Source organism: Magallana gigas, chromosome 3 (assembly GCF_963853765.1).
Source record: "Magallana gigas chromosome 3, xbMagGiga1.1, whole genome shotgun sequence".
In the NCBI taxonomy this organism is placed as follows: domain Eukaryota; kingdom Metazoa; phylum Mollusca; class Bivalvia; order Ostreida; family Ostreidae; genus Magallana; species Magallana gigas.
Genome location: NC_088855.1, coordinates 53,518,174 through 53,544,897, shown reverse-complemented (window position 1 = coordinate 53,544,897; position 26,724 = coordinate 53,518,174). Strand labels below are relative to the sequence as shown.

General features: G+C 36.4%; 3 protein-coding genes across 9 annotated transcripts in view; 2 read left to right on the top strand and 1 right to left on the bottom strand.

The window, feature by feature from the left end:
* LOC105345810 (GATOR1 complex protein NPRL2) overlaps nucleotides 1–22,281 on the bottom strand; it is a 29,244-nt gene extending 6,963 nt beyond the window's left edge. The window contains exons 1-4 of one of the 5 annotated variants that reach the window (XM_066080343.1): nucleotides 22,127–22,276; nucleotides 21,056–21,121; nucleotides 20,770–20,970; nucleotides 20,421–20,673 (exon numbers count right to left, since the gene is read on the bottom strand). In XM_066080343.1, coding sequence (XP_065936415.1) covers nucleotides 20,421–20,438 — 18 coding nt within the window. In that variant the 5' untranslated portion in view covers nucleotides 20,439–20,673; nucleotides 20,770–20,970; nucleotides 21,056–21,121; nucleotides 22,127–22,276. Of the gene's footprint in view, nucleotides 1–20,420; nucleotides 20,982–21,055; nucleotides 21,122–22,126 lie in introns of all 5 variants that reach the window. The other 4 variants (XM_066080342.1, XM_066080346.1, XM_066080344.1 and 1 more) reach the window with 4 other exon arrangements.
* Nucleotides 892–7,760, top strand: LOC136274102 (uncharacterized). Of its 2 annotated transcripts, XM_066080332.1 has the most exons (16): nucleotides 892–1,240; nucleotides 1,485–1,687; nucleotides 1,802–1,903; nucleotides 2,093–2,119; nucleotides 2,526–2,597; nucleotides 2,715–2,801; nucleotides 2,962–3,351; nucleotides 3,486–3,920; nucleotides 4,126–4,363; nucleotides 4,457–4,992; nucleotides 5,116–5,328; nucleotides 5,415–5,732; nucleotides 5,857–5,921; nucleotides 6,159–6,406; nucleotides 6,542–6,793; nucleotides 7,113–7,760. In XM_066080332.1, the coding sequence occupies exons 1-16, from the start codon at nucleotides 1,008–1,010 to the stop codon at nucleotides 7,687–7,689; spliced, it is 3,996 nt and encodes a 1,331-aa protein (XP_065936404.1). In that variant the 5' UTR covers nucleotides 892–1,007; the 3' UTR covers nucleotides 7,690–7,760. The 2 variants fall into 2 exon arrangements, with proteins under 2 accessions (XP_065936404.1, XP_065936405.1); XM_066080333.1 differs by lacking the exon at nucleotides 2,093–2,119.
* Nucleotides 11,004–17,872, top strand: LOC105347172 (uncharacterized). Of its 2 annotated transcripts, XM_066080340.1 has the most exons (16): nucleotides 11,004–11,352; nucleotides 11,597–11,799; nucleotides 11,914–12,015; nucleotides 12,205–12,231; nucleotides 12,638–12,709; nucleotides 12,827–12,913; nucleotides 13,074–13,463; nucleotides 13,598–14,032; nucleotides 14,238–14,475; nucleotides 14,569–15,104; nucleotides 15,228–15,440; nucleotides 15,527–15,844; nucleotides 15,969–16,033; nucleotides 16,271–16,518; nucleotides 16,654–16,905; nucleotides 17,225–17,872. In XM_066080340.1, the coding sequence occupies exons 1-16, from the start codon at nucleotides 11,120–11,122 to the stop codon at nucleotides 17,799–17,801; spliced, it is 3,996 nt and encodes a 1,331-aa protein (XP_065936412.1). In that variant the 5' UTR covers nucleotides 11,004–11,119; the 3' UTR covers nucleotides 17,802–17,872. The 2 variants fall into 2 exon arrangements, with proteins under 2 accessions (XP_065936412.1, XP_065936413.1); XM_066080341.1 differs by lacking the exon at nucleotides 12,205–12,231.
* Nucleotides 22,282–26,724: the final 4,443 nt, after the last annotated feature.

Genomic DNA, 26,724 nt, shown 5'->3' with positions numbered 1-26,724 from the left:
CACCTTTGATCATTGTCCAAATACTGCATCACATTTAGTTTGTCACAGTATGAGACTGGCCATGTGTGAAAGGTGCAACTGATGGGGTACCCTGACATCCCATTGTTAATTCATCATTATCAGTGTACCTGTTAATAAAGTCAGTATACCTATATACCTGTGCAGAATTTGCTAGGCAGGTTGACAGTGTGGGGTAGGCCATGTGTGTTTACAAGTATATACCTGGATGTCAGGTGTCATGGTTTGAATCTATATAATATTTGTTTCTTATGTACCTGCTCACTTTTCTCCCATCGCTGTATGAAGAGACGCTTTACCGCAAATCACCACTTGATACCTGCACTTTTGCATTGTTTAATTTTCTGGATTTTTATAACAATTTTTTTTCCGTAAGTATTAATCTGAATTTCATGTATTTAATAGTTTGATTTATTCATATCATTTGTATGTATTAATCTTTGGATCACCCTTACCAAATATATCTATATAACATTTTTATATAAAAAAATCATCATAAATCATCTTGACTTTTTCTCAAAACACTATTAAATGGACTTAATGTTTTTAAATTAATCATGTATAGGAATAACTTTGAAGCAATAAATTCATTAACAAGTAAATTGTTTGAATTTTTTTATAATGAAATTATAATGAAGTAATTAGTTAGATTTTCAAGACAAGTGTTGTTATTACTCTATCATCTTTCTATAGTACTGTATCTGCTATGATGTAAGACGACATTTAAGGACACCGAAAAAATATTTTGGTTTTACTTAAATTTATACCGTGTACTTATTTGAAACATAAGTATTTAAAATACAATTCCTTTTATTCAGAGCTTTTTAGATTTTTTATTGAATGTTTCAAAATTTATTTTGAAGTCACATAAGGAAAATTTTTCCGGAAGCATTTTGTTTATCTCCATATTAGGTACATTCATGTGTTTCCGGTCATCATTTTAGAACAAGATAAATTTGATAAAATAACAATGATTATTTTTCAGTGTCATGAGTTCCTTAGTGCCCACATTCCAACGATTGCCCTCAGGAATTTTGTCCCTCAGTGACAGTGCTGCTGCGAGAGCCGTGAAAACGGAACACAGGGAACGGAACCGAGCAGAATCCGAGAGTGTCATCCGGATAAAGACCCAGGCAGAGCGATCCGTAAACGCCTTGGGGGGAGATGTTAAGAATGTAAAGCATCTGCTCGGACAACATACAATCCAGTTTGGACAGTTTCGGTAATTGGCATTCTATTGTGACAATATTAAGTCAATTAAAGTGCATGTACCAGTAATACCGAACAATAATTAATTTCATTAAGATAGAAATAAATGTTAGTTTCTGTTCTTTAACTTTTTGTGATAATTTCATAAACAATCAATCATCATCTTGATTTAGTAAAAAATGCCTTTGAATGATTTATTTTAATTAGAAGAATTCTTTTTTTATGGTTTTTATTGAGAAAATCTTGTTTTATTTCAGAGGAATGACTTTCAAATGGCTGCTTGAAAATGCTCCAGGGTGGGTTGCGTTTTTGATTGCCAGGGATGAAACTTCCGGAGAGACCCAGGGTGTTGGCAATAGATGGCTTAACAAGATGGCCCTCCGAAGATATGTCTATCTATTTGAAGAGAGCAAGGAATTAGTGAGGATGAAAAGAGAAGAAAAACAGAGAAGGACACCTGGTGCGTTCGAATATTAAAATAAGATATGTTTAACATGTTTAATCCTAAGGACTGAAATACATGTATTAAGTTTTTGATACTTCATATTGAAGCTAATTATTAATTGCATTTTAGGGAATCAGAAGCCAAGTTCAGAGACCAGAACCCTTGATGTTCATGTTGATGACTCTGAACTGATAGCATGCTTAGAGGAAGTTGAAGGCAAAGCTGGCAAAGGTGAGGACTACATGTCAATTACATGTCTTACTCTTTCAGAAAATCTGCTAAAAAAATGAGAGGCTATTTATTTTGTCTGTCAACATTTTAAAAGCAATTTGAATTTTTCAAACAATAGTGTATTAAAATATAGGGTTTGTTATGTTTGTTATAATAGTTTTGATATTAAAATTTATTTTCGAATAACAGAATCTTCCTACATACTGGTCTTCATCAGTAAGTATATGAGGGTAATTTGTCTGTTATATATTATCAAGTGGGCTTGTTGTACTGTGTGGTTATGGCGAGTAAATATAGAGTGGCTATATGTGGTGTCTGTCTCCTTTTACATTTGTTTTGCACTTGTGAAATCAATCATAATCACAGTGTAATCCTTCATACATGTAACATCAAAATGTAATCATTTCTGTATATAGTGTATCATTACTTTATGGAAATGTATCAGATTTTCATTTTATTTTTATTCTATTTTTCTAATTACAACGAGAGAAAATGTGTATTCATCTAAGCATTGTTTTTGTTTCTTATACGAAATCGTGCTTATAATATGGCTATTATTGTAAATTGTTTAAAATTCTTACATGTTGAATATTAAGTCATGTTGTAAATTACATAACAACAGGAATCCCAAAGCCTACGCCAAATCTTGCATCGGCTGTTAGGAGGAAATCATCTACATCTACTTCTACATCTGGTAATATTTTAATACCAAAATACATATCCTAATAAGAAACAAAAATATTTAATTTCCTGTCTGCAGCAACATTTTATAACACTTGAATATCAAATATGGATTAACATTTTATTTTAGAAGATTCCGGTTCCTCCAGGCCAACTAGTAGTACTTCAGCTGCCATGGTTGGAAGAAATCAGCAGCAAGAGTCAAGTTCATCCACAGGTTAGCCAAATTACTTTAATGTGGTAAAAATACAATTAAAAAAATATCTAAAACTTTGAATGTGTATTTTACACTTTAATATCTAAAAGTTTCTTATCCGAAGATATGACATGTGAACATTGGTATGAATGTAATTGCATGTTAAATGATTTTGTTCCAGCACCGGAGTTGGATAGCCTAGCACTTCCTTCTGGCTGGAAAAAGACGCTTCCTGAAGTTGACCATCAGTGGATATCGGAGACCTTCTTTCATGCTGGGAAGCGAGGTCCTGAATTTGATTTCAGCCGTGTGTCAAAGCTATGGTACGATCCACCCCAGCCAAGTCTGTCCCGAGCTGTCTTGAACAAGCCGGACCGATACTTTGGACATCGTTTCTTTCTTTGGATGCCACGCCACTTGTTCCATACGCAGTTTCACTGCCCCCATAGTGGTTGTAACGGAACGTTGACAAATGCAGGCGTCCATCAGAAAACCAGGCGTGTTGTGGATGTAGATTCTGTCTACATTATAGCAGCTGAATATCTTAGCTGTTCCAACTGCCATAAGAAGGGTATGCCTTTCAATTTTTTTAAATCAGGAATTTAAACCTTTTTTGACATACTGTCAATGAAATAAAGAATATGATAGGGTATGAACATGTTTTTGTGATATCAGTAAATATTTTAATTTTTTTTTTTTTCACAGTTATTAGTTGGAGTGAGGGAGTTCTTAACCAACTGGACAATGCAACAAGGTCCCGCTTTCCTTGCATCCTTACCTCAAAGTATGCCTGCGATTTGAAGATTGTACGCCTTCTGAGACAGAGAGGACTTGGAAACAGCAGCAGCGCAGTGATGAAACAGGTAAGGGAACAACATGGTGAGTCTTATCTAAATAATTTACAATTGTATCTATCTCATTGCAGGGACTTTAAGACATCGGCAGAGAGGGGATTCTTTGCTCCGATTCAGTTTAGTGAGCCTCCTCCAGCTGCCGCTGTACCAAGACACCGCTGGTTCATGAAGGTCTACCAGATAGATGTTCTGAACCGCGTTGATTACATCAAAGCCCACATGACGTCACAGTTTGGGACCGTCCTCAAGATGGACTCAACAAAGAAAATCACCAACAAGCTTGCCGGTAGGTTTTTCGATAAGAAAATATATGTTAATGAGTTATATATTGTTGGAGGTAAAGTGAAGTATTTTTTTCACATTAATGCATTTAAAAGAAGTTTATGAGATACTTACTACATGTAATATGTAAAATTATGCATGTTCTCAATATAATACTAAAATAGCATTGAATTATGTTCAGGGGATAATGATTGCCATTTATTTGATAGGAAAGGGGAGGAAGACAGCAATGTGGGCCACCAACATTGGTAATGAGCATGGACAAGTCCTCATGTCTGTCTTGACTGTCGGTGAGGGATCAGGTTTGAAGCAGATGTTGGATGGCCTTGTTACACGGTACAGAAATGCTGGCGTTCCTCCTCCCAAGGCACTCTATGTTGACCGTGACTGCTGCGGAGCTTCATCTGTGCATAAGTACTTGGAGGCCTGGCCCTTTCTTCATATCAGGTGTGTATGATTTCTCTTGCTCTTACATGTATAATATAGATGGCTTCAGGTATAGCACTATGAGTCTTACATTTTATTGCCAATGTTTTTTAGGTTGGATATATGGCACTTCATGCGCCGCTTTCCCTATGGCTGCACCACTGATAAGCATCAACTGTACAGTGTTTTAATGGGGAAGTTGAGCCAGTGCATCTTCAAGTGGGATGAGACTGATCTCAACTTACTGAAGACTGCTAAGCGAGCCGAGATGATTCAGCAGTGCATCCAAAATCCCTCAGAGGATGATGTCATAAGACGCTTGTCTACAGCTGAGCTTGCACTCCACTGCAAGCGAGTGACCCGCGGCACTGCTGAAACAACTAGGCTCATATCCAGCCTGTTAGAATCCCTAGATGGCCCCAGAGGTTTTGATACCCAGGGAGTGCCTTTGTTTGACAGTGAGAAGATCCAGCAGATCTGGAAGATACAGAGTCAGCATGTATCTTGCATCCAGGATCCCCCTGGTCTTAGACTCTACACACAGGTGAACACTTTGAAGAAAGGCGGCATTGAACTTCCTGTTTACAGATGTGCAAGAGGCTCCACCTCTCTGGAAAGCTTTCATCTCCATATGAACAGGTTTATTCCAGGTAAGAACAGATTCAACACAATACTTTTCATTAATATGAACATTTTTTTTTATTCAATGTTATAAAGATCAAACACCTATAATTGTCATTGAAATTTATTTAATTATTCAAATATTTTTATAGGAACCCTGGCAAAGGACATCAATTTCCAGGTATTCCTATTGGATGGTCTGTTCAGATGGAATTCTGACCGGAAGAGTTCAGCAGTAGTTGATGTCAAAGAAGACGCCCCAATGACATACAGTGGACCGCTCAAGAACTCTGTTAACAAGTTGGCAAATGAGGTCTTGGGCAGAGGAATCTTTGACGACTACAAGCCACCTGGAAAATACACGGGTAGGTGAGCTATAGGTATTTTTTAGACAAGAAATCTTACATTTCATTTTATACAATTTTCAACTGAATCTTTCTACCCTCACCAGGAGAGCTGATAGGAATAGAGTACCTCTACTCCCAAACAGGAGAAGGTGTGACTGACTACAGAGAGGCCGTCCGGATACTCGCTGATGATGCCGATGTGGAGGAGGAAAACCCAGAGCATTCTGAAGCAGATGAAGGATTCCATGAACAACAGGAGGAGATGTTGGATCCCACACTGCCTGTAGAGTTAAGTGTGGATCCTGTAGAGTTAGGTATGGATCCTGTCACACCAACTTGTACATCTACTTCTGCTTCTCCTGCCCTCCTTAACATCCCGTCAGTAGCTGAGTATAGACAGATGATGGCCCAGTCAGATCCAGGTAATAGGAGCTTTAAATTGAAATAAGAATGAGAAACAATTTATGCAGTAATTCATAATTTTGAAAAAAAAAGTTTACATGACTGGCTGCAACATTACAGTACCTAATGTCTTTTTCTTTTCAGTTGAGGTACCTACTCATCACTATGAGGCTGAGACAGATAAAAGCAAAGATGCAGACTCTGGTGATGTAAGTGATTGCAGATTAAAAGATATTAGTGACATGAATGACAGCAAAAAATTGAATGATAGTAAAAGTGAAATGTACTTATAACTTAAATATATTTACATGTGTGCTTTTTTTTATAACTTTTATATTATAATCACTCTTGAGATTACTTTTAACAGTTTTATTAATTTTCATAGATTTTTATCTATCCACTCTTTAGAATACTTCTAACATTTCTTTAAAAAAAATTATTTAAAGGACACAGTTGGTCCAGACAATGTACCTGGATATTCAAGAGTGCTGGCTTTAGCAGACTTTCTGGTAACCTTCAAGGATAAGGCAGCCATGACTTCAGCTGAAGTCCAGAAGCTGAAAGATCTGTGGTCAGCACTCTCAGAGTATGACAGGAAGAGGACTGTGTTCCCTCAGCGATTCTCCACTGCACCTCTCGGACGTTTCTGTAGCAAAAGAAAGAAAGTTGCACCAGGAGTTGAAAGTATTGAGAAGTAAGTAATTGCGCTTTTGGAAGTATGGGTAATTTTGTAAAGAATAGGCAGTAACAATATTATGAAACCTGAAAAATCAAAACACTTGATGCTATGTTAAGTTGTACACTAAGTTTTACTGTGTTTTTTTATTAGGGTTATTCTTGGTCCAAACCAAGGTCCAGCACAGTGGCCTAACTGCAATCGATACACAGAGGCCACTGTTGAAAAACTTCTGCAGATCTATCCAAGTGATAGAAGGAGGAAGGGGGAGGCGGTTCTCACAAAATGGTCACTCATCCTGGATGCATATCATACCATCAGGAAGACCATTTTGAACAACCATAGAGCCATGTCAGTTACAGACATCCAACTTCCTCTTTTAAACAGGAAGACTCTCCAACAGTGGTGAGTCGATTAATACATATAAAATTTACATTTGCAAAAATGCTTCCTAAATTTGTTGATTTCATCACTATGATTACAGTACGAGCTTATCCCTTGATGTTTGCAATGTTGTAAACATTAAAAACACGGTTATTTTAATATTTCTGATGATTTGTCTTTTTCAAACACAAATATAAGTTTGATCATGTGACCAACCAGGTTCATATACTGATGAAATTCTAAACTTTTCTGTTTATTTCATGTACATTTAAATAGGTATCTAAATTGCAGATAGTTTCTTTTTTATTAATAATACTAGAATTCAATTCTAATTTTTCAGGTTCAATGAGAAGAGTAAGGCTGAGGAGAAGAAAATCTTAATGCAGGGTCTTGCACTTCCTACACCAAAAATGACAGTAGCCAAGGCACCAGAAGCCTTGCCCAAGCCAACATCTTTGCCAGCAGGAAGCACAGACCCCTTCTCTTTTCATGATCCACCCTCTACAATTGGTATGGCCAAACTCAAGAGCAGACCAAAGAAGACTCCAAAAGCACCAATACCAGCTGTGGCACCTGTTCTTCCTTGTCCGACACCTTCTTGCGATCCTGTCATGAGCTTCCAATTGGTCACAACTACAGAAGGCACTGCTTTGTTGATTCCAAATATTCCACACTCTACAAAGCAGTACCAGAAACGAAAACAAGAGCTTGAGGAGCAAGGGCGACCAAAAAGGAAGTATGTCAGGACCTCCACGGTAATCAGGTGTAGCAAGTGTGGTGAGGATATGAAGCCGCCAGACCATTCACAGTATATGGGCTATCGGTATTGTGCTCGCAAAGACAACATACCATTTCAAGAGTGGAGGGATAATCTGCAGAAGGCTGGAGTAGCCAGGAAAAAGAAGACCCAGCAGTAAGTATGATTTTATTCTTGTAAGCCTTAGAGATCTCTAATTATATACATGTATTGTATAGTGTTTTAGACCCATCTGTTCTTCAGTCCATCCATTACTCCCTTGTTCTTTTTTTTCACTCTACACAGCTGTAGAATTTGTGAAAATGTGCAGATACATTAAGAACATAATGTAAAGATATGCATATTACTGTCAATTTCTGCCTCCATTATTTTTCTGGGAATAATGGATTTGTGAATATTAAGTAAAGTTAAGATCTGATAGGTTTTTTTTACATTTATGCCCTTTTATTACTATTTGTGCAAATTGAAATTTACTTTTAAAAACTAGTAATTGGAGAGTGTGGGGTATCTGTGATTATTCACTTTTACATTTTGAAGGTTTTGACTTAAAATAATTCATTTGAATGCAGCTGTATTTATGACTTGTATATGTTTGTGACTGTTGGCCAAAAATGAGTTTCTGCTTCATTTTGACTTATTTTCAAACTTCATTTTTTTCTATAGTTATAGATATATGTCATTTTGGTGTTAGGACCATTATGACATCATAATTGATTTGATTATTTTTTTTTCTCTCAATATTTTAAGGCTTTAAAGGGAAAAATGTACAAAATGAAACTGTTTGATATTTAAAGCATCATTTTAAATAATTATATCTTGAATTTAATAAACTCTTGATTTTTTTTCAACCATACCTCTGTATTCTATGTAATTTTTACATTGGCTGTACCATAAATATGCATTTTACTCAAATTTTGAATTTGATGGATTTTTTCACAGTATTTAAAAATTATTTATAATGGAAGATAGATATTTAAAACAATATCTTGAGGAACTTAAAGTTAGAAACTCATTTTTGGCCAATTATTGAACACTAAAAAAATTTTAATGCTGCCTAATGTATGCATTGTATTCATGGGTGCATTAGAAGGTTCCAAGCCCTTGAAAAAGCAGAGGAGAAATTTTTTAAGTGCTGATAATTTTTTTATCATTATTACACATTGTTAATGATACTATCTTTGAGAATTAAGAAATACCACAGTTTGCATGAAGCTTTTGTAGTTCAATGGAAGAACACTTTCTCTTAGCAGAAAGAGGTCCAAGTTCAAATCTTGGCAGAAGCTGCATCTAGGTATTTCATAGAATTAAAAATAAAGTCAATTTAGATAAAGGATATGTTTTAAAGTATGATAATGAAATCACATTATGATTATTGTCAAAAGCACTCAGGATTTTTTTCTCTTTCCTCTTTTTTCTTTTTTCTTCCCTTTTTCTTTCCTCCCTTTTTTCTTCCTTTTTTCCTTCCTTTTCTCCCCTTTTCTCCTCCTTTTTCTTTCCCCTTTTCTCTTTCCTTCCCCTTTTTTCTCTTTTTCCCTTTTTCTCTTTTTTCCTTTTTTTTCTTTTCTCCTTTTTCTTTTTTTCTTTCTTTTCTCTTCCTCTTTCTTCCCTTTTTTCTTTCCTCCCTTTTTTCTTCTTTTTCCCCCCTTTTCTCCTTTTTCTTTCCCCTTTTCTCTCTCCTTCCTTTTTTCTCTTTTTCCCTTCTTTTTCTCTTTTTTTTCTTTTTCTCCTTTTTCTCTTCCTTTTTTCTTTTCCTCTTTCTTCCCCTTTTCTTTCCTCCCTTTTTTCTTTCTTTTTTCCTTCCTTTTCTCCTCCTTTTTCTTCCCCCTTTTTTCTTTCTTTCCCCTTTTTTCTTTTTTTCCCTTCCTTTTTCTCTTTTTTCTTTTTTTCCTTTTCCTTTTTTCTTTCTTTTCTCCTTTTTCTCTTCTTCTTTCCTCCTTTTTTCCTCTTTTCTCTTCTTTTTTCTTTCCCCTTTTCTCTCTTTTTCCCCTTTTTCTTTCTTTTTTTTCTTTTTTCCTTCTTTTTCTTTTTTTTTTTTGGTTTGTTGCGCAGAGACTAATGGGTCATGGGCTTAGCGCTAAGATTCACTCATGAGTCGTGGTTTGGATATCCAATCACATGCAATTCAACCACAAATTTCTTGGTTTGGATATCCAATCACATCCACTTAAACCACAAATTCAGGCAGCGTCCGAACCTCAATTTGAGGTTTTTGACCAATCAGAGTTTGTTATTTATCAGCTTCCAAAATAGCATCTTTAATGGTCGCCATTGTGTTACAGATGCCCTAGATATTTTGATTTAGTTTATGCAAAGTATAATGGAATAAATTTGCTTATCTCAGGTAAGGTTGCATGTTTTCTTGAGATATTTAATTGATTATGTCAAAGAATTGGAAAATGTGTTGGAAATAATAAAAAATATATCAACACCGGTAAAACATGTTTAAAGTGATTTAAGTTAAAAATGCAGATTTTATGCATAGAATAACATTTTTTTGTTGAATTAATTGATGATTGAAATCATTATCTACTGTAAGTAGTTACAGAAATGAGTTGTGGGGGGTGGGGGTGTTGACAGGTGTTCCACCTTTGATCATTGTCCAAATACTGCATCACATTTAGTTTGTCACAGTATGAGACTGGCCATGTGTGAAAGGTGCAACTGATGGGGTACCCTGACATCCCATTGTTAATTCATCATTATCAGTGTACCTGTTAATAAAGTCAGTATACCTATATACCTGTGCAGAATTTGCTAGGCAGGTTGACAGTGTGGGGTAGGCCATGTGTGTTTACAAGTATATACCTGGATGTCAGGTGTCATGGTTTGAATCTATATAATATTTGTTTCTTATGTACCTGCTCACTTTTCTCCCATCGCTGTATGAAGAGACGCTTTACCGCAAATCACCACTTGATACCTGCACTTTTGCATTGTTTAATTTTCTGGATTTTTATAACAATTTTTTTTCCGTAAGTATTAATCTGAATTTCATGTATTTAATAGTTTGATTTATTCATATCATTTGTATGTATTAATCTTTGGATCACCCTTACCAAATATATCTATATAACATTTTTATATAAAAAAATCATCATAAATCATCTTGACTTTTTCTCAAAACACTATTAAATGGACTTAATGTTTTTAAATTAATCATGTATAGGAATAACTTTGAAGCAATAAATTCATTAACAAGTAAATTGTTTGAATTTTTTTATAATGAAATTATAATGAAGTAATTAGTTAGATTTTCAAGACAAGTGTTGTTATTACTCTATCATCTTTCTATAGTACTGTATCTGCTATGATGTAAGACGACATTTAAGGACACCGAAAAAATATTTTGGTTTTACTTAAATTTATACCGTGTACTTATTTGAAACATAAGTATTTAAAATACAATTCCTTTTATTCAGAGCTTTTTAGATTTTTTATTGAATGTTTCAAAATTTATTTTGAAGTCACATAAGGAAAATTTTTCCGGAAGCATTTTGTTTATCTCCATATTAGGTACATTCATGTGTTTCCGGTCATCATTTTAGAACAAGATAAATTTGATAAAATAACAATGATTATTTTTCAGTGTCATGAGTTCCTTAGTGCCCACATTCCAACGATTGCCCTCAGGAATTTTGTCCCTCAGTGACAGTGCTGCTGCGAGAGCCGTGAAAACGGAACACAGGGAACGGAACCGAGCAGAATCCGAGAGTGTCATCCGGATAAAGACCCAGGCAGAGCGATCCGTAAACGCCTTGGGGGGAGATGTTAAGAATGTAAAGCATCTGCTCGGACAACATACAATCCAGTTTGGACAGTTTCGGTAATTGGCATTCTATTGTGACAATATTAAGTCAATTAAAGTGCATGTACCAGTAATACCGAACAATAATTAATTTCATTAAGATAGAAATAAATGTTAGTTTCTGTTCTTTAACTTTTTGTGATAATTTCATAAACAATCAATCATCATCTTGATTTAGTAAAAAATGCCTTTGAATGATTTATTTTAATTAGAAGAATTCTTTTTTTATGGTTTTTATTGAGAAAATCTTGTTTTATTTCAGAGGAATGACTTTCAAATGGCTGCTTGAAAATGCTCCAGGGTGGGTTGCGTTTTTGATTGCCAGGGATGAAACTTCCGGAGAGACCCAGGGTGTTGGCAATAGATGGCTTAACAAGATGGCCCTCCGAAGATATGTCTATCTATTTGAAGAGAGCAAGGAATTAGTGAGGATGAAAAGAGAAGAAAAACAGAGAAGGACACCTGGTGCGTTCGAATATTAAAATAAGATATGTTTAACATGTTTAATCCTAAGGACTGAAATACATGTATTAAGTTTTTGATACTTCATATTGAAGCTAATTATTAATTGCATTTTAGGGAATCAGAAGCCAAGTTCAGAGACCAGAACCCTTGATGTTCATGTTGATGACTCTGAACTGATAGCATGCTTAGAGGAAGTTGAAGGCAAAGCTGGCAAAGGTGAGGACTACATGTCAATTACATGTCTTACTCTTTCAGAAAATCTGCTAAAAAAATGAGAGGCTATTTATTTTGTCTGTCAACATTTTAAAAGCAATTTGAATTTTTCAAACAATAGTGTATTAAAATATAGGGTTTGTTATGTTTGTTATAATAGTTTTGATATTAAAATTTATTTTCGAATAACAGAATCTTCCTACATACTGGTCTTCATCAGTAAGTATATGAGGGTAATTTGTCTGTTATATATTATCAAGTGGGCTTGTTGTACTGTGTGGTTATGGCGAGTAAATATAGAGTGGCTATATGTGGTGTCTGTCTCCTTTTACATTTGTTTTGCACTTGTGAAATCAATCATAATCACAGTGTAATCCTTCATACATGTAACATCAAAATGTAATCATTTCTGTATATAGTGTATCATTACTTTATGGAAATGTATCAGATTTTCATTTTATTTTTATTCTATTTTTCTAATTACAACGAGAGAAAATGTGTATTCATCTAAGCATTGTTTTTGTTTCTTATACGAAATCGTGCTTATAATATGGCTATTATTGTAAATTGTTTAAAATTCTTACATGTTGAATATTAAGTCATGTTGTAAATTACATAACAACAGGAATCCCAAAGCCTACGCCAAATCTTGCATCGGCTGTTAGGAGGAAATCATCTACATCTACTTCTACATCTGGTAATATTTTAATACCAAAATACATATCCTAATAAGAAACAAAAATATTTAATTTCCTGTCTGCAGCAACATTTTATAACACTTGAATATCAAATATGGATTAACATTTTATTTTAGAAGATTCCGGTTCCTCCAGGCCAACTAGTAGTACTTCAGCTGCCATGGTTGGAAGAAATCAGCAGCAAGAGTCAAGTTCATCCACAGGTTAGCCAAATTACTTTAATGTGGTAAAAATACAATTAAAAAAATATCTAAAACTTTGAATGTGTATTTTACACTTTAATATCTAAAAGTTTCTTATCCGAAGATATGACATGTGAACATTGGTATGAATGTAATTGCATGTTAAATGATTTTGTTCCAGCACCGGAGTTGGATAGCCTAGCACTTCCTTCTGGCTGGAAAAAGACGCTTCCTGAAGTTGACCATCAGTGGATATCGGAGACCTTCTTTCATGCTGGGAAGCGAGGTCCTGAATTTGATTTCAGCCGTGTGTCAAAGCTATGGTACGATCCACCCCAGCCAAGTCTGTCCCGAGCTGTCTTGAACAAGCCGGACCGATACTTTGGACATCGTTTCTTTCTTTGGATGCCACGCCACTTGTTCCATACGCAGTTTCACTGCCCCCATAGTGGTTGTAACGGAACGTTGACAAATGCAGGCGTCCATCAGAAAACCAGGCGTGTTGTGGATGTAGATTCTGTCTACATTATAGCAGCTGAATATCTTAGCTGTTCCAACTGCCATAAGAAGGGTATGCCTTTCAATTTTTTTAAATCAGGAATTTAAACCTTTTTTGACATACTGTCAATGAAATAAAGAATATGATAGGGTATGAACATGTTTTTGTGATATCAGTAAATATTTTAATTTTTTTTTTTTTCACAGTTATTAGTTGGAGTGAGGGAGTTCTTAACCAACTGGACAATGCAACAAGGTCCCGCTTTCCTTGCATCCTTACCTCAAAGTATGCCTGCGATTTGAAGATTGTACGCCTTCTGAGACAGAGAGGACTTGGAAACAGCAGCAGCGCAGTGATGAAACAGGTAAGGGAACAACATGGTGAGTCTTATCTAAATAATTTACAATTGTATCTATCTCATTGCAGGGACTTTAAGACATCGGCAGAGAGGGGATTCTTTGCTCCGATTCAGTTTAGTGAGCCTCCTCCAGCTGCCGCTGTACCAAGACACCGCTGGTTCATGAAGGTCTACCAGATAGATGTTCTGAACCGCGTTGATTACATCAAAGCCCACATGACGTCACAGTTTGGGACCGTCCTCAAGATGGACTCAACAAAGAAAATCACCAACAAGCTTGCCGGTAGGTTTTTCGATAAGAAAATATATGTTAATGAGTTATATATTGTTGGAGGTAAAGTGAAGTATTTTTTTCACATTAATGCATTTAAAAGAAGTTTATGAGATACTTACTACATGTAATATGTAAAATTATGCATGTTCTCAATATAATACTAAAATAGCATTGAATTATGTTCAGGGGATAATGATTGCCATTTATTTGATAGGAAAGGGGAGGAAGACAGCAATGTGGGCCACCAACATTGGTAATGAGCATGGACAAGTCCTCATGTCTGTCTTGACTGTCGGTGAGGGATCAGGTTTGAAGCAGATGTTGGATGGCCTTGTTACACGGTACAGAAATGCTGGCGTTCCTCCTCCCAAGGCACTCTATGTTGACCGTGACTGCTGCGGAGCTTCATCTGTGCATAAGTACTTGGAGGCCTGGCCCTTTCTTCATATCAGGTGTGTATGATTTCTCTTGCTCTTACATGTATAATATAGATGGCTTCAGGTATAGCACTATGAGTCTTACATTTTATTGCCAATGTTTTTTAGGTTGGATATATGGCACTTCATGCGCCGCTTTCCCTATGGCTGCACCACTGATAAGCATCAACTGTACAGTGTTTTAATGGGGAAGTTGAGCCAGTGCATCTTCAAGTGGGATGAGACTGATCTCAACTTACTGAAGACTGCTAAGCGAGCCGAGATGATTCAGCAGTGCATCCAAAATCCCTCAGAGGATGATGTCATAAGACGCTTGTCTACAGCTGAGCTTGCACTCCACTGCAAGCGAGTGACCCGCGGCACTGCTGAAACAACTAGGCTCATATCCAGCCTGTTAGAATCCCTAGATGGCCCCAGAGGTTTTGATACCCAGGGAGTGCCTTTGTTTGACAGTGAGAAGATCCAGCAGATCTGGAAGATACAGAGTCAGCATGTATCTTGCATCCAGGATCCCCCTGGTCTTAGACTCTACACACAGGTGAACACTTTGAAGAAAGGCGGCATTGAACTTCCTGTTTACAGATGTGCAAGAGGCTCCACCTCTCTGGAAAGCTTTCATCTCCATATGAACAGGTTTATTCCAGGTAAGAACAGATTCAACACAATACTTTTCATTAATATGAACATTTTTTTTTATTCAATGTTATAAAGATCAAACACCTATAATTGTCATTGAAATTTATTTAATTATTCAAATATTTTTATAGGAACCCTGGCAAAGGACATCAATTTCCAGGTATTCCTATTGGATGGTCTGTTCAGATGGAATTCTGACCGGAAGAGTTCAGCAGTAGTTGATGTCAAAGAAGACGCCCCAATGACATACAGTGGACCGCTCAAGAACTCTGTTAACAAGTTGGCAAATGAGGTCTTGGGCAGAGGAATCTTTGACGACTACAAGCCACCTGGAAAATACACGGGTAGGTGAGCTATAGGTATTTTTTAGACAAGAAATCTTACATTTCATTTTATACAATTTTCAACTGAATCTTTCTACCCTCACCAGGAGAGCTGATAGGAATAGAGTACCTCTACTCCCAAACAGGAGAAGGTGTGACTGACTACAGAGAGGCCGTCCGGATACTCGCTGATGATGCCGATGTGGAGGAGGAAAACCCAGAGCATTCTGAAGCAGATGAAGGATTCCATGAACAACAGGAGGAGATGTTGGATCCCACACTGCCTGTAGAGTTAAGTGTGGATCCTGTAGAGTTAGGTATGGATCCTGTCACACCAACTTGTACATCTACTTCTGCTTCTCCTGCCCTCCTTAACATCCCGTCAGTAGCTGAGTATAGACAGATGATGGCCCAGTCAGATCCAGGTAATAGGAGCTTTAAATTGAAATAAGAATGAGAAACAATTTATGCAGTAATTCATAATTTTGAAAAAAAAAGTTTACATGACTGGCTGCAACATTACAGTACCTAATGTCTTTTTCTTTTCAGTTGAGGTACCTACTCATCACTATGAGGCTGAGACAGATAAAAGCAAAGATGCAGACTCTGGTGATGTAAGTGATTGCAGATTAAAAGATATTAGTGACATGAATGACAGCAAAAAATTGAATGATAGTAAAAGTGAAATGTACTTATAACTTAAATATATTTACATGTGTGCTTTTTTTTATAACTTTTATATTATAATCACTCTTGAGATTACTTTTAACAGTTTTATTAATTTTCATAGATTTTTATCTATCCACTCTTTAGAATACTTCTAACATTTCTTTAAAAAAAATTATTTAAAGGACACAGTTGGTCCAGACAATGTACCTGGATATTCAAGAGTGCTGGCTTTAGCAGACTTTCTGGTAACCTTCAAGGATAAGGCAGCCATGACTTCAGCTGAAGTCCAGAAGCTGAAAGATCTGTGGTCAGCACTCTCAGAGTATGACAGGAAGAGGACTGTGTTCCCTCAGCGATTCTCCACTGCACCTCTCGGACGTTTCTGTAGCAAAAGAAAGAAAGTTGCACCAGGAGTTGAAAGTATTGAGAAGTAAGTAATTGCGCTTTTGGAAGTATGGGTAATTTTGTAAAGAATAGGCAGTAACAATATTATGAAACCTGAAAAATCAAAACACTTGATGCTATGTTAAGTTGTACACTAAGTTTTACTGTGTTTTTTTATTAGGGTTATTCTTGGTCCAAACCAAGGTCCAGCACAGTGGCCTAACTGCAATCGATACACAGAGGCCACTGTTGAAAAACTTCTGCAGATCTATCCAAGTGATAGAAGGAGGAAGGGGGAGGCGGTTCTCACAAAATGGTCACTCATCCTGGATGCATATCATACCATCAGGAAGACCATTTTGAACAACCATAGAGCCATGTCAGTTACAGACATCCAACTTCCTCTTTTAAACAGGAAGACTCTCCAACAGTGGTGAGTCGATTAATACATATAAAATTTACATTTGCAAAAATGCTTCCTAAATTTGTTGATTTCATCACTATGATTACAGTACGAGCTTATCCCTTGATGTTTGCAATGTTGTAAACATTAAAAACACGGTTATTTTAATATTTCTGATGATTTGTCTTTTTCAAACACAAATATAAGTTTGATCATGTGACCAACCAGGTTCATATACTGATGAAATTCTAAACTTTTCTGTTTATTTCATGTACATTTAAATAGGTATCTAAATTGCAGATAGTTTCTTTTTTATTAATAATACTAGAATTCAATTCTAATTTTTCAGGTTCAATGAGAAGAGTAAGGCTGAGGAGAAGAAAATCTTAATGCAGGGTCTTGCACTTCCTACACCAAAAATGACAGTAGCCAAGGCACCAGAAGCCTTGCCCAAGCCAACATCTTTGCCAGCAGGAAGCACAGACCCCTTCTCTTTTCATGATCCACCCTCTACAATTGGTATGGCCAAACTCAAGAGCAGACCAAAGAAGACTCCAAAAGCACCAATACCAGCTGTGGCACCTGTTCTTCCTTGTCCGACACCTTCTTGCGATCCTGTCATGAGCTTCCAATTGGTCACAACTACAGAAGGCACTGCTTTGTTGATTCCAAATATTCCACACTCTACAAAGCAGTACCAGAAACGAAAACAAGAGCTTGAGGAGCAAGGGCGACCAAAAAGGAAGTATGTCAGGACCTCCACGGTAATCAGGTGTAGCAAGTGTGGTGAGGATATGAAGCCGCCAGACCATTCACAGTATATGGGCTATCGGTATTGTGCTCGCAAAGACAACATACCATTTCAAGAGTGGAGGGATAATCTGCAGAAGGCTGGAGTAGCCAGGAAAAAGAAGACCCAGCAGTAAGTATGATTTTATTCTTGTAAGCCTTAGAGATCTCTAATTATATACATGTATTGTATAGTGTTTTAGACCCATCTGTTCTTCAGTCCATCCATTACTCCCTTGTTCTTTTTTTTCACTCTACACAGCTGTAGAATTTGTGAAAATGTGCAGATACATTAAGAACATAATGTAAAGATATGCATATTACTGTCAATTTCTGCCTCCATTATTTTTCTGGGAATAATGGATTTGTGAATATTAAGTAAAGTTAAGATCTGATAGGTTTTTTTTACATTTATGCCCTTTTATTACTATTTGTGCAAATTGAAATTTACTTTTAAAAACTAGTAATTGGAGAGTGTGGGGTATCTGTGATTATTCACTTTTACATTTTGAAGGTTTTGACTTAAAATAATTCATTTGAATGCAGCTGTATTTATGACTTGTATATGTTTGTGACTGTTGGCCAAAAATGAGTTTCTGCTTCATTTTGACTTATTTTCAAACTTCATTTTTTTCTATAGTTATAGATATATGTCATTTTGGTGTTAGGACCATTATGACATCATAATTGATTTGATTATTTTTTTTTCTCTCAATATTTTAAGGCTTTAAAGGGAAAAATGTACAAAATGAAACTGTTTGATATTTAAAGCATCATTTTAAATAATTATATCTTGAATTTAATAAACTCTTGATTTTTTTTCAACCATACCTCTGTATTCTATGTAATTTTTACATTGGCTGTACCATAAATATGCATTTTACTCAAATTTTGAATTTGATGGATTTTTTCACAGTATTTAAAAATTATTTATAATGGAAGATAGATATTTAAAACAATATCTTGAGGAACTTAAAGTTAGAAACTCATTTTTGGCCAATTATTGAACACTAAAAAAATTTTAATGCTGCCTAATGTATGCATTGTATTCATGGGTGCATTAGAAGGTTCCAAGCCCTTGAAAAAGCAGAGGAGAAATTTTTTAAGTGCTGATAATTTTTTTATCATTATTACACATTGTTAATGATACTATCTTTGAGAATTAAGAAATACCACAGTTTGCATGAAGCTTTTGTAGTTCAATGGAAGAACACTTTCTCTTAGCAGAAAGAGGTCCAAGTTCAAATCTTGGCAGAAGCTGCATCTAGGTATTTCATAGAATTAAAAATAAAGTCAATTTAGATAAAGGATATGTTTTAAAGTATGATAATGAAATCACATTATGATTATTGTCAAAAGCACTCAGGATTTTTTTCTCTTTCCTCTTTTTTCTTTTTTCTTCCCTTTTTCTTTCCTCCCTTTTTTCTTCCTTTTTTCCTTCCTTTTCTCCCCTTTTCTCCTCCTTTTTCTTTCCCCTTTTCTCTTTCCTTCCCCTTTTTTCTCTTTTTCCCTTTTTCTCTTTTTTCCTTTTTTTTCTTTTCTCCTTTTTCTTTTTTTCTTTCTTTTCTCTTCCTCTTTCTTCCCTTTTTTCTTTCCTCCCTTTTTTCTTCTTTTTCCCCCCTTTTCTCCTTTTTCTTTCCCCTTTTCTCTCTCCTTCCTTTTTTCTCTTTTTCCCTTCTTTTTCTCTTTTTTTTCTTTTTCTCCTTTTTCTCTTCCTTTTTTCTTTTCCTCTTTCTTCCCCTTTTCTTTCCTCCCTTTTTTCTTTCTTTTTTCCTTCCTTTTCTCCTCCTTTTTCTTCCCCCTTTTTTCTTTCTTTCCCCTTTTTTCTTTTTTTCCCTTCCTTTTTCTCTTTTTTCTTTTTTTCCTTTTCCTTTTTTCTTTCTTTTCTCCTTTTTCTCTTCTTCTTTCCTCCTTTTTTCCTCTTTTCTCTTCTTTTTTCTTTCCCCTTTTCTCTCTTTTTCCCCTTTTTCTTTCTTTTTTTTCTTTTTTCCTTCTTTTTCTTTTTTTTTTTTGGTTTGTTGCGCAGAGACTAATGGGTCATGGGCTTAGCGCAGTCGGTAGAGCATCAGACTTTTAATCTGAGGGTCTTGGGTTCGAGTCCCAACGTGGGCGAATATTTTTCGTATCATTACATATCATAGTACGATACAGCACAACGGTGCCCATTTGTCCAACTACAAATATGGTAATATAGTGATTCCAGCTGACCCACTATTTCTTTTTTAGAATTTATCATACAGTCCAAAATAATTCATTGAATAATACAGTTTATCAACAACAAAACGCAGCGTTTTACAAAAGAACTTCCGACCAAATGCACACTATCAAAAACTATAATATACATACACGTTGTTTTTAAAATAATTAAAATTGTGATATAATTGGGTTTGAATAAAATTTGCACGTCTTAATGGATCAATTTATCCGGCCAGGGGGTGGTGTCCGAGGAATAATATTATTGTATGCCGGGGGGGGGGGGGGGGGGGGTGGGGCGATGCCTTTGCTCGGTAATTACCCACTGAGAACACTATATATACATGTATGAAAAAGTAATAGGTTTGATTTTGATAAGATGGTCTAAATGTAGGCCTAAGATAGGCAAATCTAAGCTGAGATTCGCTTTAGGTAGGATATTTGGACTGAAGCGTTCACACGTGGGAAGCCGCACGTGATGACGTCAGTCCAAAAATCAAACCAAGACCGAATCTCAGTCGGGAATGGGAATGTCATTGCCTGTGAACATATTAAAAACCTACCTCACTTGATCTGTACATGTAAACCTACTTCAGTCCTGAGGGTCTTTATGGTGTGGTGATTCTTTTGCCTCAGTCTACATGCGCTCTCCGACAGCGAGGGTGACGGTAAAACGCTATCATGGTTACGGCAGCAGGTGTCCTACACATCTCTGTACCCTTGTTCCCGATGACGAGGGCGAATACAAACTTTATCAATTATTGTCAGTGCATGCACGTTCAGGTGACGGAAGAAAGAGTTATCAAACACTCAAGTCTAAAAATATAATCATCAAATCGCATCTGTATCTCAACGTCAAACGAACCCACAGAAAGACATACAAGCAAGTACTTACCAATGCCACAACCTTACCCTATCACTACGTCCCCGTCATATTAATTTCCTCTGGCTGGTCTCTTTTGGTTTGGTCTGGAGGAGACGACAGAAACTGACATTGTGCGGGGATCTGTGCAGTGTGTGACCCTGTAGCGGGCTGTCCGCGGGTTTACAGTGATGAAGAGCAAGGTGGCGTTATGTAATAAATTACTGAGCGGAAGGCTGTTCCATCTACATCTGCAAAACATCTTATAGATTTCTGCATTTTAAATATTTATTTTATGAATATCAAACATTGACAATTTCTATAAAAATATATTACTTTAATATTCCAGCCTTTCCTGTTTTGATTCACACCACAGTGCAGCGAAACATGGTCAACAACGACCTAGACAGAAAGGTATTAGTAATACAGAGCTTGTATATTTTAGCAATTTTGATCGGAAATTGAATAAATAGCATACCTAATTTAATCTACGATGAATCTCTTAGTAACGGTTCCACTGTATCTTGTGAATTTGTGAACAAGCAATTAATGATCGTTTCTGCACCCCCATCCACCCCCTCTCCTTACCAGTTAATCTATCCCGATCAAATGCAACTGCAAGTTTTCACACCAAATCAGGCCAGTGTGTATCCCGGTAAAATAAGCATTTTATTTCACTCTATAGTCTAACGAAGCTGTGCTTTGATAACCCTTTAATTGGTCGATTAAGGCCCCCATCATAAATCTCCCCATCACAAGTTTCTGATTCCCTCATTCTCAGCAGGCACTGCCCAGCCTGTCTCACAGTCTTATATATATGTGCGACGGCTTCCTCCTGTGGTTCGTGCACATGCTATATAAATCAAATTAAGCATTTTATAGAACTTTATTTTTTAGATTCAAAAAGATAATTATTAAGATTGTCTTTCCGTGTATTGTACATGCTGGTAAGAGCTCCGTTTTCCTAAGAATATTTTTTTCTGCAAGTAATTTACTTTTTATTTATGTTGTTACTTCTTTGTATATTAGTTTCTCAAGTAATGTATTGTTTCTTTAGCAATCTAACATGTCACGAACCTTGTCTACCTACACAGAATTGTGAGCTGTGTATCCCCCACCTATGTACCTTGTTCCCTGGGATGGTAAGGATACTCTCCAGGGCTGAGGCATACAAGTGTCTTTTTTACTAATTAACAATTTTTTACTGTAAATGAGTCCATGACTATAATTAGTCATGGACTCATTGACAATAAAAAATTGTTAATTAGTAAAAGACACAAGTCCACGAGGTGAATTCCAACCGCTGTCCAAAGGGTATTGGGGGCATATATGATTTAGGTATGTCACCATCTCGCATCCGTAACTTGAAGTAAAACGAACTTATAGGAAGATGAAGCAAGTACTTACCCAATGCTACAGTTTCTCCCCAAGTCACATTTAACTTTCTCCGTTCTCTTTCACAACAGATCGTGGGCATAGTCCCTGGTTTTAAACTGACATTGTGCGGGGATGTCTGTGCACGTGACACTGTAGCGAGCTGTCCGCGGGTTTACGGCGAGGAAGAACAAGGTGGCGTTAGGTAATTTGTTACTGGGCATGCGCAATTCTGCGTTTCTTTATCATATGTCTTGTGAATTTCTACAATTATAATTTTCCCGCCTTTGACTTTTTTGGCCCGAGTTGTTTTCCCCAACCTGAGTAATAATTACATGTACAATCTCCAAACTTTAATTGTTTAATGACGACCCCTTTCAAAATGGTTTACAGTAAATAAGAAACAAGACAGATAAAATTTTGCATTTATGCATTGGCCATTATCTGTATACAGCATTAGTTTCCAGAGACAGAAATTGTACATATCATTACATTTACACGTAATTAAGTTTGATCCTATTATAAACCTATAGTACGGCCACACTTCTACTGACTGACCCCCCCCCCCCCCCCCACCTCACAACAGCCACCTTACCGTGGCTGATAACTCCAAGTTTTGAAGTTTTCACACCCAGCGGTGTACCAGTCAGTCGTTCGTATCCCGGTGAGATAAACGTTATTTCATCACAAGTAATAGCTTTCCAAAAAGCTTGCCTGACTAAACAAAATTGTTCAATGGAAGCATGCATGTATCAATTCGGCTACCTTATTAGAAATGAATTTTAATCTTCGCTGCTGATCATAATTTTATAAACGGAACGTGCAAATTTAAGACGAAATGTCAGTCTTTTCTTCGATCTAGAACATGTACCTATATATCACTTGAAATTCATTTATTTTATTAATTCAATTTTTTTTAGGAATGTACACATATTATATAAGTGCATGTAAGCTTGAAAGCTGGAGAGTAAATAGTAGTTTTTTAAAATTGAATTTGTTATGTTAAGATGCAAAATCAACTGAAGGGCATTTTTAAAAATTTCCAACCATATGAAATATGAAAGGGTATACAAACACGTATTGTTTTTGAATGTGTGTGGACAGCTACATCACAATCATCTTGAAAAGCAATTAAAAAAGGTTGAATTCTCTAATTCATGAAAAAAAAACCTAATTGTAACTTCAATTCAATTAGAATTCCTTATTTGCAGTTTCATTTATTGCATGATCTTACAAAAGTGGAGGGGGAAGGGGGCAAATCATTAATTTTTCCATTTATCATCATATAAAGTTAAGAAAAGTGCCAGCTGCCAAAAAAGTGGGGTGGGGGAAGCAGCCCCCCTCAACCCAACCCCCGATGCTACGTGCCTGTGATGTAAACACATGGTGTGCTCTGGGGTATTGACATGATCCCAACGGACTCGTCAACTAATCGGTGCGCAAAAACTATGAATGAGACATTATGGCGCGAAATCCTGCTATTACCGTTCACGCAACGAATGAACTCATCCATTGGGAGATATCCATGGGGAGGAGGTCAGATGATTTTCTTGACATTGGTTTTGTAACAGCTACATACATGTATATTATACTTTGGATCGGATGTTTTGGAAGAAATCTAACGAATTAAGAAACACGTTTGATTAGTAACTGTTAAATGTAGTAATGTACATTTAGTAGGACACGCGAGTTATGATCCCTTGTCAAGATTAATGAAATCGTCCAACTGAACGAAAATCGGGTCACACCCCGCTTCGGCGATTTAGTTCCTCTAGTAAACATTCCAGTTGTATAAATATATATTTGTTTTAATCCAAACTGATGACTCTCTTGTAATAATGATAATCCAACACCAATTATTACTTACATTGTACCGTAATAGACAATTTGTTACAACTTGTTGCGATGACCCCCTCCCCCTTTTTCACCGTTTAAATATAGTGGAATGCTGATCTATTTTTAAACCAGGATTACACACGTGCACCGCATGGTGAACATCCCTTTTACTTGAAAACTCTTGCTCGCTGTTGTTTACATGCCATATAAAATTTACATTAATTGTGAATGTAAATGCTGACATCTTAAACATGCATCGGTTAATCTTTTTTGTGAAATATCATGATATTGCTTGTCCCATTGTCTGCACTGTTTCGGAGAATGCAACTTTTAAACCTTAGATATGCCTGACGTCATGACGTCAGGCAACAGTGCTAACTGATTGACAATGTTTCCACCACCAGTGGCCGGATAGTTCCCCCAGCAGGAACTGCCCTGTCAATAAAGTGTTTATTCATACTAATTAACTTTACATGCGAATCCTATCTGTTGTTATCTACAAGTCAGAAAAATTAATGCTCGTTTTAAGTTGGTTTACATTTCATGGATTTTTACAATTCATTGTTAATAAAGGGCGCACGATCAGTATTTGTTGAATATTTTGTATAATGACACGTAATTCATCAGGGACGTATATACTAACTAATGAATCAAGACAAAACCAATGGTCCTAGCTCTTAATTTTAAGACTACACTTAATTTAGGAGTGAAGTTAAGTAACTTTCGGCTACTGATGACGAGCAGCGATGCATTAACTAGAAGAGCCGGAGACACATATGGTTATGCAGGCACGTAGCATCGGAGGGGGGGGGGGGGGGGGGGGCTGACTCCCCCAATTTTTTGCGCAGCAAAGATTTGTCTGAAATTTACATACAAAAAATTGAATTAACATGGAGTTGTCCCCGTTGTCCCCCCCACACTCGTATGGGACAAAGTAAAATATTGAATTGAAGATAAGGAAATAAACAGTGAAATCGAACATTGAAGTTAAAGGTACACTACAACTGTTATGCCTGTTATGCACGTTTGCTGTGGGTCTGGGGAGATAAATATCTTGAAGGTAAAGTCTGTTCTAAGATTATCCGACATTCTAATTAAAATCGGACCTTTTAAAAAATAAACTGAGATAGCTATCAGCTTACTGCAAGAGTATATAAAGTCTAATTATGCAATTATGCCATTTTATCGCAATTTTTGTAACCCCCTCTCCCTCCCCCGGTCTCATCTGGGAGACGATAGCTGGTTTTGTTTTGAATTTGATTAATGCTGTCGAATTTCATTATACATGTATTCTTTTATGTATATATAAAGAGCTATTGGTGTTAAGACGTAAACTTCTCGATGATAACTACCTTACAGCGCCAAATATTAACAAGTTCTATGAGCTAATGTCTTGTACTAATGGTACAACTCTGAAAAAATTATGCTACTTTATTATGAAAATATACAGTCTGATAAAAGTATGTTCTCCATAATTATACTTTTTTCCTTTTCTCATTGTATAAATTGTATGCTCATTTACTATTTATTTACTACCTATCTATCCATTTCAAAATGTACCGCTGACTTTTGTACTGTATATACTGTTTGATCTCGACCATTTCATGGTTTGAGTGAATAAACTGAATTGAATTGAAATTAATATTTTTCAAGCCTGTTCGTTTTATTGACTAATCATTTATTTTTAAAATTTTAGTTTTTAAATCCTGGATCCGCGCGTGCTTTAAGGTCAGAGGTAACTATTTCAATCTGATTAAAATCAGTTCCTCCATGCTCCCGTTTTAATGATATGTCGCTACGATCAGATCCTCAATGCTTCCGTTTTAATGATGTGTCGCTACGATCAGATCCTTAATGATATGTCGCTACGATCAGATCCTCCATGCTCCCGTTTTAATGATATGTCGCTACGATCAGATCCTCAATGCTCCCGTTTTAATGATGTGTCGCTACGATCAGATCCTCCATGCTCCCGTTTTAATGATATGTCGCTACGATCAGATCCTCAATGCTTCCGATTTAATGATGTGTCGCTACGATCAGAGCCTTAATGATATGTCGCTACGATCAGATCCTCGATGCTCCCGTTTTTATGATAAATTGCTACGATCAGATCCTCGATGCTCCCGTTTTAATGATGTGTCGCTACGATCAGATCCTCAATGCTCCCGTTTTAATGATATGTCGCTACGATCAGATCCTCAATGCTTACGTTTTAATGATGTGTCGCTACGATCAGATCCTTTATGCTCCCGTTTTAATGATATGTCGCTGCGATCAGATCCTCAATGCTCCCGTTTTAATGATGTGTCACTATGATCAGATCCTTTATGCTCCCGTATTTATGATATATTGCTACGATCAGATCCTCGATGCTCCCGTTTTAATGATGTGTCGCTACGATCAGATTCTCAATGCTCCCGTTTTAATGATGTGTCGCTACGATCAGATCCTCAATGCTCCCGTTTTAATGATGTGTCACTATGATCAGATCCTTTATGCTCCCGTTTTTATGATATATTGCTACGATCAGATCCTCGATGCTCCTGTTTAATGATGTGTCGCTACGATCAGATTCTCAATGCTCCCGTTTTAATGATGTGTCGCTACGATCAGATCCTCAATGCTCCCGTTTTAATGATGTGTCGCTACGATCAGATCCTCAATGCTCCCGTTTTAATGATATGTCGCTACGATCAGATCCTCAATGCTCCCGTTTTAATGATATGTCACTACGATCAGATCCTTTATACTCCCGTTTTAATGATGTGTCGCTTAATCAGATCCTTGATGAT